The sequence below is a fragment of the Pinus tabuliformis genome, chromosome Q (genome assembly GCF_031772625.1).
Source record: "Pinus tabuliformis cultivar Carrire ecotype Pingquan chromosome Q, CPIR1, whole genome shotgun sequence".
NCBI lineage: Eukaryota > Viridiplantae > Streptophyta > Pinopsida > Pinales > Pinaceae > Pinus > Pinus tabuliformis.
This window is the reverse complement of record NC_142296.1, coordinates 1,134,052,234-1,134,072,505: the sequence shown is the minus strand read 5'-3', so window position 1 is coordinate 1,134,072,505 and position 20,272 is coordinate 1,134,052,234. Positions and strand designations below refer to the sequence as shown.

General features: G+C 39.1%; 2 protein-coding genes across 2 annotated transcripts in view; one reads left to right on the top strand and one right to left on the bottom strand.

The window, feature by feature from the left end:
* Positions 1-20,272, top strand: part of LOC149223542 (methionine aminopeptidase 1A-like) — a 212,673-nt gene that overhangs the window by 32,571 nt on the left and 159,830 nt on the right. The gene's annotated exons all lie outside the window — the stretch shown is intronic.
* LOC149223543 (uncharacterized) lies at positions 5,503-6,387 on the bottom strand. Its single transcript, XM_089383331.1, has 2 exons — positions 6,250-6,387; positions 5,503-6,118 (listed from the first exon to the last, which is right to left on the bottom strand). The coding sequence occupies exons 1-2, from the start codon at positions 6,375-6,377 to the stop codon at positions 5,644-5,646; spliced, it is 603 nt and encodes a 200-aa protein (XP_089239457.1). The 5' UTR covers positions 6,378-6,387; the 3' UTR covers positions 5,503-5,643.

The following is a 20,272-nucleotide window of genomic DNA, read 5'->3' as shown; positions in this document are numbered from 1 at the left end:
TTAAATTAATTAACATTATAGTAGTTAATAACTTATAAGAGGTAATAATCAATGCTGACTGGGATAGGGCTTGCATCACTATTGCGTCTTGCAAACTTGGGATCCCATGCCCTGCAACTCATATTCCTGCGTGGATAACGCTATTCAACCCTTGATTTCAATATTCAAGAAAGTGGAATTCATCCTTGTAACTATTTCTTCAACCCACATGCGGAATAAACAATAGCTCTGGTTGGCACTTGGCCTTATTTATTACATTGGCGACATTTGAGAACTGTTAAAACATGGGCAGGAAATCAGTCATTCAGGGAGCAGATTTCTCTTCATGTTCTCTTGGTTCTTGCTAAGCATCAAATAATGAAGTCTTTGAAGAACCTAGAGTGCAAATTCCCCACCCAAAATCACTCTATGGGTTTCTGAGACATGTAACTCCTCAACCAATTGTGATTTCATGCCCTAACTACCCTTGCAGTGTTCTGTAATTGTGAACTCTCTATGTATATGTGGAGAATAGTATATGTTGAAATTATTGTTGAAAATAGTGGGTCAACACACGTCATTCTCATGGATGGATCTTGGCTGGATTGTCGTGGATCCAAATCTATATCTGATCCAAGGATCTGCAGATCTATTCCCCAGGCTTGATGTGTCCGTTTGCATAGGCTTTCATCTTGTTTATTGTTGGAAGCTTGATAAGATGCAAGGTTTTGATTATTATGCTCTTTTTCAAGAGGAAGAAGTTCTTGCACTCTTTGGGTGGCCAAGAAACCTTGCTCTAAATTTCATGGGTTTTGACTTAAAAAGAGGTAACAAAACTCTCGATTAAAAGCCAAGGCGTAATTTACCAAAAGACTTCTTGGTTAGAATAAAGGATTGGCCTCATCATATTTATTGATAAATCTAACATGAAACTTGAGAATAGTTTTATCTTCTCTCTTCTTGATGCATCAAAACTCCAAAAAAATCATCTTGCACCAGTTGTAGGTGTTCAACATCCATGATCAATCATGATCTTCTTCAATGGAGTTGTCAATGGATGTTGTTAGGTGGTGATCCGCTCTTGTGTTCTGGAATAAATGTTCAGGTTCCTTAAGGCCTGGAACAATGCCTTGTGGGTGACTGAATCTTAGAGAAATTTTCTTATAAGTATGATCCAATTGGAGTTGCTAGGTGAGTAAAAATAAAATATAACAATTAAACAAAAACTCACCAATGTTGTTGGAATAACCAACGATTGACAATGATCCTTGTCAATGACGCCAAATTGTTATCACTAGAAATTGCACCCTTGCAGCTGGTATTATTGAATGATAACTAATAGACAGATAGCCCAAAGGTCATGAGTCGATTGCCTCTCTGTTTGGATTTGGTGCTTTTCCAATCTTAGGGGGCCATCCCTAGTTTCTCTTGCACTAAAAATCATCTAAAAATATGCATGTTAGTATAACAAATTCACACATGTAATTAAACAACCAGGGATTTAGAAGATTCATAATTGAAAATATATGCAAGAATTTCAACATGTAGTCAACAAAATAGCAGAGAAAAGTGAGGAGTGAATGCACTCTAGGTGATTAATAAAATCAAAATAGAGGCAAGCGACTAACTACACCACTTGAAACATGAGATATATCATCAAGTTGAAGAGCTGCGAGAAGAGCATTGTCAAACTTTGCCTTTGTATTGATCAGAAGACTAGTTGCATCATGGAGATGGAATACAATATGCATCACAATAACATGCCTTGCACAAAGTATAGATAAAGAAAATAAGAAGAGAAGATACAAAGATGAAGCATTGTTGATTGCTCTTAAAGAAATTGTGCTAAAAATGACCATTTTCCCTCACTTTATAGATCTTTGATCGTCCTAAAGGAGGTGCCTAACTCATAAAATGTGCCTTCCCTAAGTTCTAACTCCTGATGAAGTAAAGTGAAGTGAAGCAAAGGCCATGCGACTTGCTCATGTAAGAGCCATGCTTCCTTTATGAAGCGAAATGGAGTGAAGTGATCCCATTCATTGTAATTTCCCCATTTTCAGTTTTCCCATTCATCATCAGGGCCAATTCCGCACAATTTATTCTTGGTTCTGCTTCATTTTGACAATTTCTGTAAAACAGGGTTATTATTGAACATATTATAATTAAATACACTTAAGGTCTTATTTTGGGAAAAATATTTGATGAAACACCTTAGTGTAATAGCTCATTGGAACTGAAATGAAGAGATCTACAGGATGGGATGGTGAAAAGTGACTTTTAGTGGCCAGTGAGATTGTAAAGGCGGATTAAGGAAACAGGGAAACTAAAAAGGGGAAAATGCTTAATTGAGGAAAAAGGCCAAGTGACTAAAATAAAATTAAGTCACTTAAGATAATGGTAAGAAGAGAAGCTTCTAGAGCGGGAAATAAAATAATAAAAAAATGCTTCGAAAAAGCAAGAGAATGATCCATCAAGCCTTTAAAAGGAGGGGAAGCAAATCATTTGGCATATCTTGGAGTTGTGATACTTTCTTGTTGGAAAGGTTATGGGAACGTGATTTTCAACTTTGGTAAGCCCTAGTACGAAAACCCTTGGGTTTCCTATTGTGAGATGGACGCAAACCCAACCCGTTATTGAGGATATTTTATCCAGAAATCTCAAGGAGCTTTAACAACATTATTGGAGATCAGATTTGGAGTAGATCCGAAAATTGGAGTGAGGATCATCCAGATTCTCTATTTGGGCATTCTTTCCAGTTGCAGTTTATAGTGGGAGGCTAGCATTGCAGCAGAATTTGGAGGCCATCTTAGCTATTTCCCAGCTCAACGAATTGCAAATGTACTGGCATATATTGTAGTTAATATAATAAAGCTGACATTTCCTGCATGTGTTTCTTGTTTATTTTGAGTTGCAACGTTTTCTGGGTTTATTATGTCATAAAACTTATTTAGTTTTGTGGCATAAATTTTGCAAATTGAACGGTTTTTAATTGAAGAAATTTATGGCGTAATTTATGAAGAAAAATTCTTGAAGTCTATGACAAAATTATTTCCGGTATATTACAGTGGTATCAGAGCTGGTTTTCCTGCCAGCCCTAGGGTTTCAAGAACAATTTTAGTCTATTATCAGTGCTAGTGTTGTGCCACCAGGAATCCGATTTGTTTGTGCAGGCTAAATTCTTAATTTGCGAAGGCCACAATTTTATTTGATAGTAGCCAGATTCTCCAACTGAAGGGGCCAAGTTAATTATTTTTACGAAGGCTAAATTTAGCGTATAACTGAAGGAAAAAGCGACCAAATCTCAAAGTTGACGAATACAGTAATTGGCAGAGGCCAAGTCTGTTCATGAGAAGGCCACTTTCAAAACCAAGATTGTTGCTAAACTCTAGCTGCTAGATCAATCATCATTGAGCCTGCACAGATCAAACTTATTCTTATCATCAATTGCAGATCACGTTGACGTATGGGCCACATTGAATATTCGAACTGCCGACCAGGAAGGGGGCCGTGTTAGTACTTATCAGAGGAATGATGAGATCGAAAACAGAGCCAGCCTGAATTCTCAAGTCTGTATTTTGCGGAGGCGCATCCCTATCACAATGTTGGGCCAAATTTAATATTGTTGAGCTGTATTCATAATTGGATTGGGTCTGAGATTCAATCGAGTTCATGCAACCAAACCAACATTCCATTGAAGCTGAGTTATTACAAGCCAAGCCATATTGAAATTCCACGTAGAAGAATCAGGGTATGCAGGACGTTCAGAATCATCTGGTCGCTGAATTGGGATCTTTTGTGGATGTAATTGCTACCTGTGCGTTTAACTGCAAAAGTTTAGGAAGTACGATCTGGAGGTTGAGTATGCCTGTGTGTTAGAACAGATACTTGACCTGTGTGGCTGTATTTAATCAGTGCGATTTGATTCGCTCAGGGTACCATGGGCCAAGGCCGAGTTTATTACTCGATCGGGGCCGGATTCAATTTATTGTTTGTCAGAGGCTGAGTCCAAGGCTATGTTCGTGGTCTCTATTAGGAGTGAGGCAATCAATTTTGTGGTCGAGCTGCCATTTCAGAAGCTGAGTTGGAGACTGCGCACGTGATCCCTACTGGGGCAATCACTTTGTGGTTGAGTTGCCAAATTTCGTTGTTGGCGTTGAGGTTTGAATGAAATGTGAGCCGATGAGTTTATGATGTTGATCATGGTCAAGGCTAGTGTGCGTTGCTGTATCAATAGGATCTAACCTTGCAGAGTGTGAATGGTTGTAGCAGAATGGCCTTGATTGTATGGAGGCCGAGTGCGATGGCAACTTTGATGTACAATTGATGGCCATATGTCAAGTGGCTGTGCGTTAGGCAGAGTGAGGCAGTGCAATTTGAAATCTGAATTATACACCTATGCATAGAGGAATCCTTGTACCTGCAACAGAGTGATCTACTGTGCGCATAACGAAGACCATATGTTTTGACTAAGTTATGAACAGAGAAAATACCAGTGCGCTTAGTAGAAATGGCTATGGTGCAAATGGATGGTGCGCATTGAACCTTATTTGAGTGCTGGTTGATCAGAGTGTGATCTGGTGTGTTTTCAATGTGTTGTGGACTCAAATAAGCATAGTGCGTTAACAATGTTGCAAGATGCATTTGCTGTTGGTTGCTGTGCATACCTGTAGCATGAACAAAATTTGATGGCAGAGTATTGGTTGAGTGTTAAATTTGAATAGTGCTGTTGCAGGGTTTCATTGAAGAATACATTGTTGTAGTTGTGTAATGCATAGTATGATTGATGTGTGGCTGTTGTAGTTACAGGAGTCTGTTCAGTGATGTCATTGGAGGCCGAATTCTGTACCTTGGCAGGCCCAATTTGGTGTCAACTTTAGCAAAACTAATTATGGAGTTAAACTGTTAGCAAATTACTGAATTGCATAGACGAATTTGGTTGGAGGAGCCCATGAGCCATACCTATTTAGGAGGTTCAAGTTTATACTGGACGATGAGATTGCTGTAGCTACAACTTCTCTGTCTAGCTAAGATCATTTCTCCCTATGGGCTGAATTGATAATGAGGTTCATCTTGTATCCATGTATTGAATTTTTGTCATAATGCATGTTGCTGGGTTATTTAAAGCTTAGCATCAAAACCATTAACAAAACAAAGAACCAATCAATGAGAAAGCCCTACAGAAGGTTGTCAATTGTGGACACGTATATGCGAAGTTAATATTTGTAAGGCTGTGTTTATGGGTATTGAAATCAGTATAGTGTCCAAGGATGTATATAGCAATGTTGTTAAAAGCGCGATCGGGATTTAATCGGCGCCGGGAAAAAAGCGGAAAAAATCGTTAAAATCGGGAAAAAATCGGAAAAAAGCGGGAAAAAATCGTTTGGCACAAAAATATTCATTTTTTTCATTTTTTTTCAATTTTTTTAATATCTAAACCATCTACAACATAAAATAAATACATTGACACATAAATATGATAAAAAAACTAATATATAAGATGTTTAATATCATTTCTAGCGCTAAAATCACACATAACATTGAATCATGTCCTGAATAGTAAGTCCTGAGTCCCAAGTCCAACTCAGCCTCAAAATATCAACAAAAAATATGATAATGTATCTCATCATGTCATAATGTCATATACAATAAAATGAAAGTCTAATCCTATTGATTTCCTCTGCCCCTCTTGCGAGAATATGGCACAGCTTTCTCTTTCCCTCTAGATGTAGAAGCTGGTGCCTGTGCTGGTGGAAATGGCAGTGGAGTCTGACGTGCTCTAGAAGCTGAAGAACTAGTAGTAGCAGCTACAGGAGGCTGAGGTGGACGGAGACCACGTCCTCTACTGGTGGTAGTGGTAGCCCGGGTAGGCGGTGTCACCTCCTCCTCCTGCTCCTCCAACTCCTCCTCCTCCTGCTCCTGCTCCTGCTCCTCCTCCTCCTCCTCCTCCCCCTCATCCTGCACTAACCAATCCTCAGTGGGATCCATGAGAGGCCTCTCGGTCTCAACCCTCCATTCAGCAGTGGTGTCAATCCCATCCAATGAGATGGCTTCCGTATCAGGTGTCTTCTCTAGTTGTTTCACCCACAATCGAAGATTGTAGTAGACATAGACCATGTCATTAAGTCTATGGGACTCCAACCTGTACAAAGTTCATGAAATAATAAATTAATAATTAATAATTAATATTATAAAAAAAATATTGTTTAAAACTTTAATGAATTCAAAAATTTATTTGGAAATTTGCAATATTTTAAATGTTTAAGTGTTAACCTATTGCGCTTCTTGTTGTGTATTTTTTCAAATACACTCCAATTGCGCTCACATCCCGAGGAGCTGCATGTTTGGCTGAGGATGCGTATGGCAAGATTTTGCAAAAGGGGTACTCTGCCACCATACATCTTCCACCATGCGTCTACAACAAAATTACAAATAAAATTTTAAATAAACATAAGAAAAAAATGGAATTTGAAGAAACAATGAAATTTGAAACAAAGTACATACTACAAACTAAAAAATACCTGGCATTTTAACCGTCCTATCAATGACAGCCATCTCAAAGCCAAATAAGCCACCTGACAACTTATATTGCTCAATTTGTCTAGAGATCTCCATACGTTCTTCTGAAGATCTCACCATCTTCTGGACACAGGTTAATAATCCTTCCATGACCTCAACATCAAAATTAAACCCACATGCATAAGAAAATGCAGGGTTCAGGAAAAGCCCAGCAGCATGAATGGGACGATGGAGTGTGTTGTTCCATCGCTCATCAATGACGTTCCATAGAAGGAGTTGTCTCTGGAACCCATCATCTCCCTTGTCATCATAGTAGGACCGAATGGCTTCTTTGGCCCTATCCATGGCTTCATACAAATAGCCCATTGCGGGCTTCTCACCATCAACCAACCGAAGAACCTTTACCAAAGGTTCTGTAACAGCGCACACCTCCTGCACTCCCGCCCAGAAGTCCTCCTGGTATGAAACTACTCTGCAGACGGCCTCTCCTTCTGGTTTGCGGCTCATTGACGAAGCACGCCACTCCTCTGAAAGAAACATTCTCTTCAAATCCCACATAGAATTCAAGAGGGATTGAAGAGATATGAAACTCGTCGCAAACCGTGTAATGGCGGGGCGCACCAACTCTTTGTTGTTGGTGCATTTTCTCATCAAGCTAAGCACAGATGTGTGGTTGTAAATAAATTTTGTGATGCTTTTTGATGAGTCAACAACCTCTTTGACAAAGGGAATTTTCCCTATGTCCTCTAACATCAAATCAATACAATGGGCAGCACAAGGTGTCCAAAATAAAGCAGGATGCCTGTCCATAAGCATTCTACCAGCAGCAACATAATTTGCAGCATTGTCCGTTATGACTTGGACAACATTTTCTGCACCCACCTCCAAAATAAACACATCCAGCAAATCACATAAAGTTTTTGCATCTTTGATTTGATCAGTTGCATCAACAGATTTGATAAACATAGTCCCCTTGGGACAACTAACCAAGAAGTTTATAAGGGTTCTCCCCTTTTGGTCAGTCCAACCATCTGACATAACAGTGCATCCTGTTTGTGCCCATGATGCCCTAAAATCCTCCAATCTTTGGGTGCAGTCACGCTTTTCATCTTGAAGAAGCCGGCCTCTGAAATCATAAAGAGAAGGGATTTTGTACCCCGGGCCAACACTGGCAATAGCATCAACAGTAGGTTGGAAAAATGGATTATTCCTTACAATGCTGAAAGGAATATCACTCCAGAGGAGAAATTTTGTCATCAACTTGTCAGCTTGTTCTTTTTCAGTTCTTTTTAGCATTGAACCAATAGTTGGTTGTGAACTAGGTGTGGTTCGAGGAACAAAATATGATGATGCAGCTACCGGATTGACTGACGCTGCAGTAGAACCAGTGCCACTTGGCCCACTTCCTTCAGCTGACCTTTTTAGTTGCCTTTTGAGTTCTTCTTTGGCCTCTCTAGTGTGCTCTAATTCTCCCAATGCTCTCATGGCTTTTTGGATAATTTCAGCATTTGTATTTAGACAGGGCCCCACATCATGTCCAGGGATTTGTGCAAGGTGGAACTTCAACCTGTACACCCCCCCGAATATTTCCTTTCCACACAACTTGCAATACAAGTTTTGTCTATCATTCGGAGTTTTAGGGTCACCATATTCCCAGAAAGGATCCAATTTCCTTGGCATGTTTGTTTTTGAATTTGCAAACCTATGGAAAAATAAGGATTAGGAAATAGGAATTTAGGATTACAAAATACAAATTACAATTTAGCATTTACAAAATTACAAGTTAATTATTTCCAAAATCCCAATTTCTAAACCCAAGTTACCCAACCAAATGCCAAAAAACAATGAAAATTCAAAAAAAATAAACAATGTTTAAAAAAAATGAGAAAATAAAAATAAAAAATTGGTTCTCATAGTCATAACAAATAACCCATCCCAAATCAATGAAAAATTTCAAAAAATTCTTTAAAAACAATGAAAAACAAAGTTTTTATAGAAGCAAAACAAAAAAAAATTAATCTACATACCTTTTTTACGGACAAATTGGTGATCTTGGCTTGGATTCCTCCTAAAAACGCTTGGATTCGCTCCCAAATCCGCCGGAAACCCTTCAGCTCCTCTCCCTCACCTCTTCTCCTCCTCCTCCGCGCGCAGACAGCAAAATGACATAAAAAAAATCGTGTTTTGCCTATTAAAAGCCCGCTGCCCGCGCCCTCTGCGATTTTTTCGAAAAAATCGCGATTTTTTGAAAAACTCGCGATTTTTTCGAAAAAATCGTGTATAAAAAAAATTGCCGATTTTTTTGTGTAAAAATCGCGATAAAATCGGCTGGGCGAAAAAATCGCGATTTTCCGATAAAATCGCGATTTTAACAACACTGGTATATAGTGCTAAATAATGGATGAAAAAAATGAAACAGGCCTTAGAAGGCTTCATAAATATCATAAATAGCACGAGTAACTTAGAAAGAAGATCGAATCAGTGCCGCAATGCATCACTTGGTTCTTTATGTTGCAGTGCTTCTTTGGACCAAAGAACAAAACATAACAACATACCCTTTTCAAAGGGGGTACATGCTATCCTACAACTGGAGCAGATAAGGGATTTGCAGAAAGAACTGGAGGTAGGGAATTAGCTTTTTGCACTTGGGTCAGATTTGAAGAGCATGAAGGCAACTGAGGAAATTCTCCTTAATCTGGGGAAATTAGATTCAGACCTTTCTAAGGTGAGCCAATTAGATTTGAGGGTTCTAAATTGGGCACTAAAACCCACAATGCTCGCCTTGATCCAACAAAGATTCTTGGAACACGCTTCTGAAGGGTTCAGACTTACAGTTGTCTCCTGTCCCACTGTGATTACCAGAATAACTTCACTTATGCTCCCTTACAATGATGACATGATGAGGGATATTTTCCAGCTGATAGAAGAAAGTTTTCAGGGACTGCATGACATCGCGAGTCCTACCTTTGGAAAGGGGTTCAAGATTTTAGAGATCATGGTTGGAGTTATGGGTGATCATGAGGCCATCTACAAGCTGCTGCAGTCCAGGTTGTTGGCCATTTGGAGGAAGGAGCAGACTATCTCACTTGCTGCTCATGAATTAACAAAAGGTTGGTTGAGCAAAATATGAGACTATTCAAAGGGCAGTTGACCAAGGAGGAGCTAAGGAGGAAGCGAGTTTGTGCGTCTAACCACTCGAGCGAAGATGACAAGGATGTGAAGATTCAAGCCAACAACAAGAATGAGCTAAGGAGGAAAGGTCTTTGCTTTATCTGTAAGGGACCATGGGGGCCAACCACTCATGCTTGAGTGATATAGAGGAGATGATGGAAATAGATCAGGAGGAGATTCTTTCTAACCCTTTTGATGAAGATTCTTCTTCTATAGACGAGTCCATTGATTTTCACGAGGATACCTTTGAGGAGCATGAGCAATCATGTGATGATATTGATAGCAACTCACCTATACATCCATGTTTGATGGTTGAGAATGATGAGCAACAGATTGATCCCATGTGTGAAGAAGGCCAAGGAAAGGACACTTAGGAAGACTTGAGGAATGAACCTCTATTGATAGTCCAACATGGAGAACATGTAGAGGAACATGAGACAAAGGAGGAGTACGACATTCATAGTGTGCATGATGAGTCACCTTTGAGGAGCCAATTGGAGGCTCAAGTTGAGACTGTGGTTGAGGAGGAGGTTGAGTATCCATCTTTAGGGCCGACCCTTGATGAGGTGCAATTCAACAAGGCTTTAGAACTTTCAAATGGTAGCCACCAGGAGAAGATTGAGCATTTCAGGGTCAAACTTATGGCACTGAAACAAAAGATATAGGAATTCTGAGGCACCCTCTTCCGATAGAATAGTAAAATTTGGGAGCTTAGAGTGGTCTGGGCCGAGTCGATAGTCAAGCTGTCTAACATTGAGGGGCGACTAAAGTCCCTAGCAAGGCAGTAAGAGGAGTTTACTTGGGAGTTTTAGAGTAGCCCTCTTTAGGAGTATATCGATAGTGCTTGGAGTGTTACCAACCCACCTTTGTATATTAGAGAAAGGGGCAAAGTATTTTAGATGCATTTTATTGGTTGATCGGTAGTGCAACGAGAGTTGACCTTGGAGCAACATCAAGATAGTGGACTTATTCCATATGCAGGTATTCATGCTCTTAATCCTTCCCATGGGATGGATTGGTAGGAGGTTATGAGTTGGTATCCTATTGATGGGGTGATTCTTGGGAGAATATTTTTGGCCAAGGGTATAGCATAGTAGGAGCCCTTAGGTATGGGTAATGATGATTGGCGATGGTGGCATTGAGATCCAGGTGGATCTATTGATAGTAGGATGAGTTAGAGATTGGTTGGGGATCCAGGCATTGAGGGATCCATTCATGGTCGGTTGGCACAAAGGCATGATGTCGTACAATGGTTTGTATGGGTTTTTGGTATCAGTGTGTAGATGCATCCATATTGTTCAAATGTGGATTGCTTGAGGGCAAGCAATCTTGGGGCGGGTGTTGTACATTGGATAAACCAATGCTCCCCATGTGTTTCATGGCATGGATTAACTGCCTTGTGGATCCTTATCTCTGGTGATGCGATTGTTGACTAATACCTGCAGGTTTTAGTTTAATGGCAATCGTGATTCTCAACAAGTGGTATTAGAGCATAGGTCACGAGTTCGATACGCACTAGGCTCGTGTTGCGAGGGAGATTGTTGGACATTGGATAAACCAACACTCCCCATGTGTTTCGTGACATGGAATAACTGCCTCTTGTGGATCCTTACCTCTGGGGATGCGGTCGTTGACTAATACCTGCAGGTTTCAGTCTAACGACAATCGTGATTCCCAACAGCCATAGGATTTGTAATGTCCCCATTTTTATTTTCCCTTATGATGCAGCTAGGATGGATTTCTAGGGTCGGTAACAACTTGATTATGGGAATGAGATTACGTTATTAGTGGGTCTAGAGGGTTTTGGGGGAGTTTTATGGGGTCTGACAAGGATTGCTCGCAACACTTCATTATGAGGGTCAATTCTGCATAATTGTTTTTTGGTTCTGTTGAATTTTGACAATTCGCGTAAGACAAGGTTATTATTGAGCATATCTTAATTAAATATGCTAAAGGTGTCATTTTGGGAAAAATATTTGATGAAACACCTTAGTGTAATGTTGAAAATTTGGCAGCTCATGGATGAATATCTAAAAATAGAAAGCCTCAAGTATGACTTTCCAAAAGTAGTAGATCGTCTTGCATCAACTGGTAATCAAGTATTGTTGATGGAATATTCCTTCTAACCATCAATCAGTCCTAGTAGTTCAATTTCGACTTAATCATCAATATTATCATTAATATTATTATTATTATGATACTATTATATTATTATTAAAAATAGAAAGTCTCAAGTATGACTTTCCAAAAGTAGTAGATCGTCTTGCATCAATTCGTGATCAAGTATTGTTGATGGAATATTCCTTCTAACCATCAATCAGTCCTAGTAGTTCAATTTCGACTTAATCATCAATATTATCATTAATATTATTATTATTATGATACTATTATATTATTATTAAAAAGAAATTCAAGTCACTTAACCATGGCTCTCAATAATGTTCTCTTACACTCTTATTATTGGCATGGCATATTCCTCTTACACTCTCATTAATGCTCTTACACTCTCTTACACTCAATAAAAACAAGTCATAAAAAGTTCCTTATACACTCTTTTATGCTCTCTTTAGAGCATGTCATGAAAGATTCCTCTTACGCACTCTTTAATGCATATGTTACACTTTCCTTCTTAATTGCATAAGTGCCAAAGGCATGCGTACCTTCTTAATGATATGACATTTCCTAAATGGGCATATGTTACTCTCCTCTTGGCATGCGAGTTACCCCTCCTTAATGGCATGGATTCGTTGCTCCTATATTTGCCTCATTCTTTCTCCCCTCACTACTTGTGCATTGTGAAAGAACAATTTGAACATGAGGGAGAGTTGGAAAGAGTTGAAGAAGATTGTGAGAGAGAGACTTGGAGAGTAAGAGTAGAACTTGGTAAGCCAAGGTTGATTCAGTGTGTGCATCTCTTGCTAATGGCATGGATTCGTTGCTCCTATATTTGCCTCATTCTTTCTCCCCTCACTACTTGTGCATTGTGAAAGAACAATTTGAACATGAGGGAGAGTTGGAAAGAGTTGAAGAAGATTGTGAGAGAGAGACTTGGAGAGTAAGAGTAGAACTTGGTAAGCCAAGGTTGATTCAGTGTGTGCATCTCTTGCTGCTACCATTGATCTTCATGCTACAACTTATTAAAATTTGGGTCAACTTACTCATTCTCTTGATCTCTCATTGTATCTTATATCTCTATTGAACAATTGATTTCTAATAAAAGAAGAATTCGGTTGGCTTTTCCCCAGAGGTTGATGCAACTAAAAAGAAAAGAAAAAGCATAATTGGTCACATTCAATAGGAAAATGTACCACAAAATGCAAAAGATGGCCGGGACAAACACATTTAGCACGTGGGCAAAAGCCAATACATGAGCTCTACTCCATCATCATGGCCATAACCCTAGTTCTTACAGGCTCTATGAGCCTCCTTCATCATATGGGAACCCATGATTGTCCCAACCCCTGGTGGGCAATGAATCGCCCTACCTTAAAAGGGGGTATCCACTGCTATATCTCACACATCATGCTCTTACCCCTTGAGCCCCAAGTAGTTAATTAAAGAAAAATCATAAAAAGGCAAAAGGCATATAAAGGATGTTGAAAAGTGTAACTAGGTTCAATATTCATAATGACATGTAATTATGATTTTATGTAATGAGATGTAAAGAAGAAAAATAAAATTATTGTATTCCTTGCTTCATGGGTTTCATGAGCAAGGGATTCTATTTTTGAGTCAAGACTCCCATTGAGAGTCTTTAGGAATTATTTGTCAACTAGTCATAAAATATTAGAGTCATTGTCATGTAATGAAGTCATGTTACACTTTGTAAAAGGTCAAACTTGTCTATGTAAAGTATCCTCCAAGACCTTGTCAGTTGTCACTTATCCTCTTCAAGTCGGCCTACAACGATGGAAGAACTTGCTAGAAGAAGTCGACCTAACCACTAGTAATCATGTCAGCCTAAAAGGACATGTTGAGGTGTATATATAACCACACTCGGCCTCACTTAAAGGCAAGCAAATCAACAAGCATTCGATCAAGAAGAAGTGCAAAGATGAGCCCAACAATAGAAGTGTGAAGAAGATATAACAAAGGAAGGTTTCTTCTGGGGATAATGAAGCAAGGATTCTTTTGGGTATAGCAAAGAAGGGATTCTTCTGGGTATAACGAAGAAGAGATTCTTCTGGGTATATCAAGGAAGGTTTCTTCTGGGGTCATCAAAGGAAGTATTCTTCTGGGGTACTCGTTTTGGGTACAAAAGAAGAAGGACCAAAGGCATCAAGAGAAGATCGAAGGAGAACTTATTGCTGCATAGAAGGTGGACGAAGAGAAGCAACATAGAGACTAGGGTTTCTGATCTAGAGACAAAGATTCTCTAGAGATAGCTGAGTAGAGTAGTGTGAAGTCTAGAGACTGAGATTCTCTATTGGAAGTCGAAAAGAAGCAGTGTGAAGGATAGAGACCGATTTTCTCTAGAGGAATCCAAAAAGAGCAGTTTAAGATCAAGAAGAAAGTTGAGGAAGGGAAGAGGCAGAGCATCAAGGTTAGTGACAAGGTTCTTGGGAGGATACTTGAGTCAAGGGTCTTTTTCATGGTATTGGTACTCACCAATTGAATATTTAGAAGAAGAATTTTGATTGGGTTTTCCTCAAGAGGTGACAGGTTTTGGCCCTGGCTGTCAAGCCTACATACTGTGTCACTTGTCTTTTATTGTGCATATTGTTAATTGTCTTGATGAAAAGAACACAATAATAACATAATGAAGAAAAGACTATAAGCTAAAAGGTAAAAGTATATCACAAGCAATTGTCAAGTAGAGAAATCTTTTAACTATTCATACTCTAGATTTCTCAACATTGTATCGGAGCTAAGGTGCTGAAGTCAAAGGAAGGGCATCTAATCAAAGAAGACACTCAAGAATCGTGTGTCAAGAAAGACATCAAAGCAAGTTGAAGGTTATCAAAGCAAAAGATCAAGATATACATTAAAGAATCAAACCCTAGATTGAAGAAATCTACACCAACAAGAGTCTAGAAACCATCTTCAAGAAAGAAGGAAGTCTAAAACATTCAAGAAGGATCGTGAATCAAGCTCTCTCTCATCAATCTCTCAAGAAGCAAATCCTCTATCAACATCAAGATAAAGGAGGAAGGAAGTATCAATTTCTGAAGTAAGTCTATGACTATATTTCATAATAACAAAATGTCTTTTTGCAAGGAAAGCAATAAATTGGTTGGGGCTACAAATTTCCTTGCATGGAAGAAAATGATGAACCTAAATATTATTGAGAATGAGGTATCACATCAAGGGATCAATAACCCAGCCTCCAAAGGAAGATACTCAAGCACATGCTAGATTTATGAAGGGAGAAGTGAGAGGCCAGAGGATTCTTATAGAATCTATAAAAGGCTCTCTAATCCCATATGTATCAAAGTTGGAGACTGCAAAAGCTATATATGAAAAATTGGTAGAATTGTTTTCTGTAAGTACTGCAGGAGAAGTAATCTCATTAAAGAAAGAACTCTACAAACTAAAGATGTCCAGGGAAGATGGAATAGCCTCATACTTCATGAGGATGTTAGAAATTCGAGATCAACTACAAGAGCTAGCAGAAGTCATGTTTGATAGAGAGATGACCATAGTGGTACTGAATGCACTACCAGAAGAATGGGGTAACTTCACTTCAAGTTTATATGGGAAGAAAGAGACTACTACTCCATTTCAAGATCTATGGTCACTCTGTAAGATCGAAGAAACCAGACTGAAAGCAAAGGTTGATGTTGGACCAAATGAGCAGAACCAAGCATATGTTGCTATGGCAAGAAGAAATGGGAAATTTGGAAAGTTTGGTCCTCAAAAGAAAAGGAAGAATTTTGCTAAGATAAGATGCTATGGATGTCAGGAACTTGGGCACTATAGAAGAGATTGTCCTAAATGTATAAAGGACAAAAGGGATAGGGAAGAAGCCCATATTACTGAGGAAGTGAAAGAACTTGAGACAAAGAAACTAAGAAGGAAGAAGTGAAAGATCTCTACTATGACTGAGATGATTTTCTTCAAGGTACTTTCCACTTGTAATCTATAGATAGGAAGCAATGTAAATAAGATAGGATGCATCAGATTATAGCATCATGGTAGAAGCATTAGAAGTAAGGGCTCTTGACATGAGAAGAAGAAAGAATCTCTGGAATAAATTCTATTGATTACAAAGAATGAGGGCTCTTGGAAACCTCATTGAAATCTCAAGTATAGAAAGAAGTAAAGGTCATCATCGACTGGGATGATCATACAGTAGTCAGGGAATATGTGTTGGGTGAGGATATGAAAGATCCTCAAGTTTCTCCGATGGAATCCTTATCAGAGGATTCTCCGATCTAGAAAGAAAGCAAGTGTTTCATCAAGAATTCCAACTCATGGGATTCAAGGAATGATGGTATGATGACATAACAGTGAAGTAGGGTAAAACTCGTTCGTTCAAAGGAAGCTACTACAGTAAGTTTGGATGACCCAAAGGAAAGATGAGGTATGTATGCTTACATAGATTATTATGAAAGTCATGTCATATGGTTGCAGATAATATGGATCACTATTTCCATCTTGGGAAACATGATCAAAGAAAAAGGGGATCTCCTCCTCCGAAAGATTGCAAAAAAGCATAAGTCACACTAGATGAAATCAACATAATATGTTCTCATATGAATCATGAGGAAGCTGACTACAATTAAGGAACTCTGATTGGAAGCTCCTGGGAATGAAGTGTGTGAAAAGAAAGGAAGACATCGTAAAACATGCAACAATTCAACATTCGAGACCAAAAAGAGTTGACTAGAATATCTCCCAGAAAGATATGAAGACTCGGATAAGATGGAGACCCTTGACAACGAATATCTTTGGAGATGTGTCAACATGCACACATGATGCTGATACCTACATGAAGATGTCATGCTAAGAGACCATCACAAAGGTAATTTTGATTTAAGTGTTCATTTTGTATTTTTAAACTAATATCTGGATGGGCTTATGTAGGACTGGCAAAGGGAAGATCTGTGGATGACTTCCAGGAAGACCATATAGAAGGATGTAAGATCCTTTCGAAAATATGACATGAAAAAAGCAGCATGACATGAAGCAAAGCCAGATGGAAAAAAAACTGATGAATCACTTTCTGATGAAAGGAATGAGGACATGACTGACTCATGAACGAAAGTGATGGATGGTCTGTGCCCTATGAAGAAGTCCTAAAAGATGAAGACTCCACAACGAAGAATAAATTCGTGACATCAAAGGAAGGAGCTTTTCAAGCAGCTGGTTGTTCCATGATCTCCACATGAGAAGCTGTTGTAGGTCCCTAGTTAAGAGGGAGCCAGAAAAGAAGTTTCTTACTTGGAAGAAACTTGGAAATTCCTAAGCCAAGAGGGAGCTTAGGTCCTTTCCTTTTGTACATTCCTTTTGTAGGAATGAATCTATTCCTTTATTGGAATATGTCCTTCCTATCTGAGAGGGAGAGATAGACATGTCATTTTGGTCTTCACCTGGGAAGACATAATGGAGGATTGGGTAACTATTTGGTATCCTATACCCTTTGAGGATGAGATAGGACATCCAATAGAAGAGTAATTGTGGAGGACCGATATTTTTTGAGGGCTGGGGAGTCCAAGATAAGAATAGTCCTCATGAAACACACTCTGAGTACCTAGGTAGGGGGATGTTGCGAGAGAGACAATGATGAGACTGTCTATAAATCATTGGTCTCGCCAACATTCAACTCAGATCTTGTGGAGAGGTGGAGTTGTTAGTCAAGGCCTTGCCATGTAACAATGTTGGTTGATATGATGCTATACAAATGAGTTACCAATCCATAATTCTTCTGATGAGAAATTCTTCAGATTGAGAATGTCCAAGTACCATTATAAATATCTCCCTAGTTAAGAGGGAGCGTTGAAAAGTGTAACTAGGTGCGGTCTTCATAATGACATGTAATTATGATTTTATGTAAAGAGATGTAAAGAAGAAAAATAAAATTATTGTATTTCTTGCTTCATGGGTTTCATGAGCAAGAGATATTATTTTTGAGTCAAGACTCCCATTGAGAGCCTTTAGGAATTATTTGTCATCTAGTCATAAATTATTAGAGTTGTTGTCATGTAATGAAGTCATGTTACATTTTGTAAAAGGTCAAACTTATCTATGTAAAGTATCCTCCAAGACCTTGTCAGTTGTCACTTATCCTCTACAAGTTGGCCTACAACTATGGAAGAACTTGTTGGAGGAAGTCGGCCTAACCACTAGTAATCATGTCGGCCTAAAGGACATGTGTTGAGGTGTATATATAGCCATACTCGGCCTCACTTAGAGGCAAACAACTCGACAAGCATTAGATTAGGAAGAAGTGCGAAGAAGAGCCCAACTATAGAAGTGCGAAGAAGATATAACAAAGGAATGTTTCTTCTAGGGATAACGAAGAAAGGATTCTTCTGGGTATAGCAAGGAAGGTTTCTTCTGGGGTCATCGAAGGAAGTATTCTTCTGGGGTATGCGTTTTGGGTACAAAAGAAGAAGGACCGAAGGCATCAAGAGAAGATCAAATGAGAACTTATTGCTGCATAGGAGGCCGAAGAGAAGCAATATAGAGACTGGGGTTTCTGATTTAGAGACTGAGATTCTCTACAGATAGTCGAGTAGAGCAGTGTGAAGTCTAGAGACCGAGTTTCTCTAGAGGAAGCCAAGAAGAGAAGTTTGAGATCAAGAAGAAAGTTGAGGAAGGGAAGAGGCAAAGCATCAAGGTTAGTGACAAGGTTCTTGGGAGGATACTTGAGTTAAGGGTCTTTGTCATGGTCTTGGTACTCATCAATTGAAGATCCAGAAGAAGAATTTTGATCGGGTTTTCCTCTCAAGTGGTGAGAGGTTTTGGCCCTGGCTGACAAGCCTACATATGGTGTCACTTGTCTTTTATTGTGCATGTTGATAATTGTCTTGATGAAAAGAACACAATAATAACATAACGAAGAAAATACTATAAGCTAAGAAGTAAAAGTACATCACAAGCAATTATCAAGTAGAGAAATCTTTTAACTATTCATACCTTAGATTTCTCAACAAAGTAGGGTGGAAAAATCAAGGCCAGAGCACCTCATGTATGACGATTGCTCCCTTGTATACATTATATACCCAAGTGTGGGCTTCCCTTTTACTAGCAACCTTTGTACCCTAGCATGTGGCCCAGGGTTGCCCCTTCTCATTCCCTACTCCACTCATCTCTTTATCACATGCCACCACCTTTTAAATGATGTACCTTGCACATATTATCCCCTTTAGAAGTAGAAACCACCTGATGTGATACTTGGTTAACCCCATTTGGAGTTTGGGGACATTAGCACATGGGCCCATTATGGAAGGGCATGCCATTATGCAGTCCCCAATTGTTGTCCATGGTTTGTAAGCTCTTTTACTTAATTTTTTGATGACTTGTTGTACTGGAAGGTTAGAGGACACATTGGATCTTATGTAGGATTGCAGATGGTCTCCATTTTGGGTTTGGTCTCCCTATATTGGGTCCTAACCCTCTAAAGGGCTACATTGGCACATGTAGGGTGTGCGTTGAGAGCCATGGGCCTCCACAACAATAGACAACACTTCATGGATCCCCAAAGATGCTCAGAGATTCACCTGTTGGACAAGGAAGATGCCCCTATTTCACCTTTGCCCAACCATCCCCACAGATGTACCTTGCACTTGGCAGATGACCTAGGACTTGTAGGATGATTTGGCATCACTTACACCATCATCTGAGCCCTTACATATGGTCTACATGCATCTTCGACTTACTTGGAGACCCCTGAGGTCACATGTGTGCCCTCACAACCATTGGGAGCACCACAGATCTATTATGTGGAGAACAAGGGGCCAACCCCTTGTCCATTACTTTTGGAAGTACAAATCATAATTTTGGCACTTATGGACTTCATCAGTCCTCTTAGAGAGCCCAATGACATGCAGTATTGATCATTTGACCTCTTAGGAGGCTTATTATTTTATTTGTGAGGTAGTTTGGTGGGCTTGTCACCAATAGATAATTATTTGCACATTGTTTTAGTTGATGGCTAATGTAGGCTCAAATTAGGTAATTCGAACTCCTAATGAGTGTATAAATAGGAGAGACATGAATTCATTTGTATCATCACTTTGGATTGGATCATTCTTCTCTCTTGAGAATTTTGCACTTTTTCTTGGAGGATGAATTGGAGCATGGATGAATTTTGATGTTTGGATTGGAGTATCTTATCTTGGAGCTTCTTTATTGTCAAATTGTTGATGGTTGGATATGTTTTATTACATGTAAGTACACACATTTAATGCTATTCTTGTTTTACTTTTGTCATATGCATTGAATGGGATTTTTGCTATACTAGGGCTAATTGCTGCGTTGTGAAATTGTGGAATTATTTTTTCTATATAGCACCTCTCAATGTATGGGCCATGTATGTTGAATGAAATCTCCTGGGGATAATTCTACTAGTGAATTTATCTTGACAAGCCATCTCTTTTTGCAAAGCGAAGTATAAAAGCTTTGAGGTCACTTCTTCTTGCCCTAAAGGCCAAACATAGTT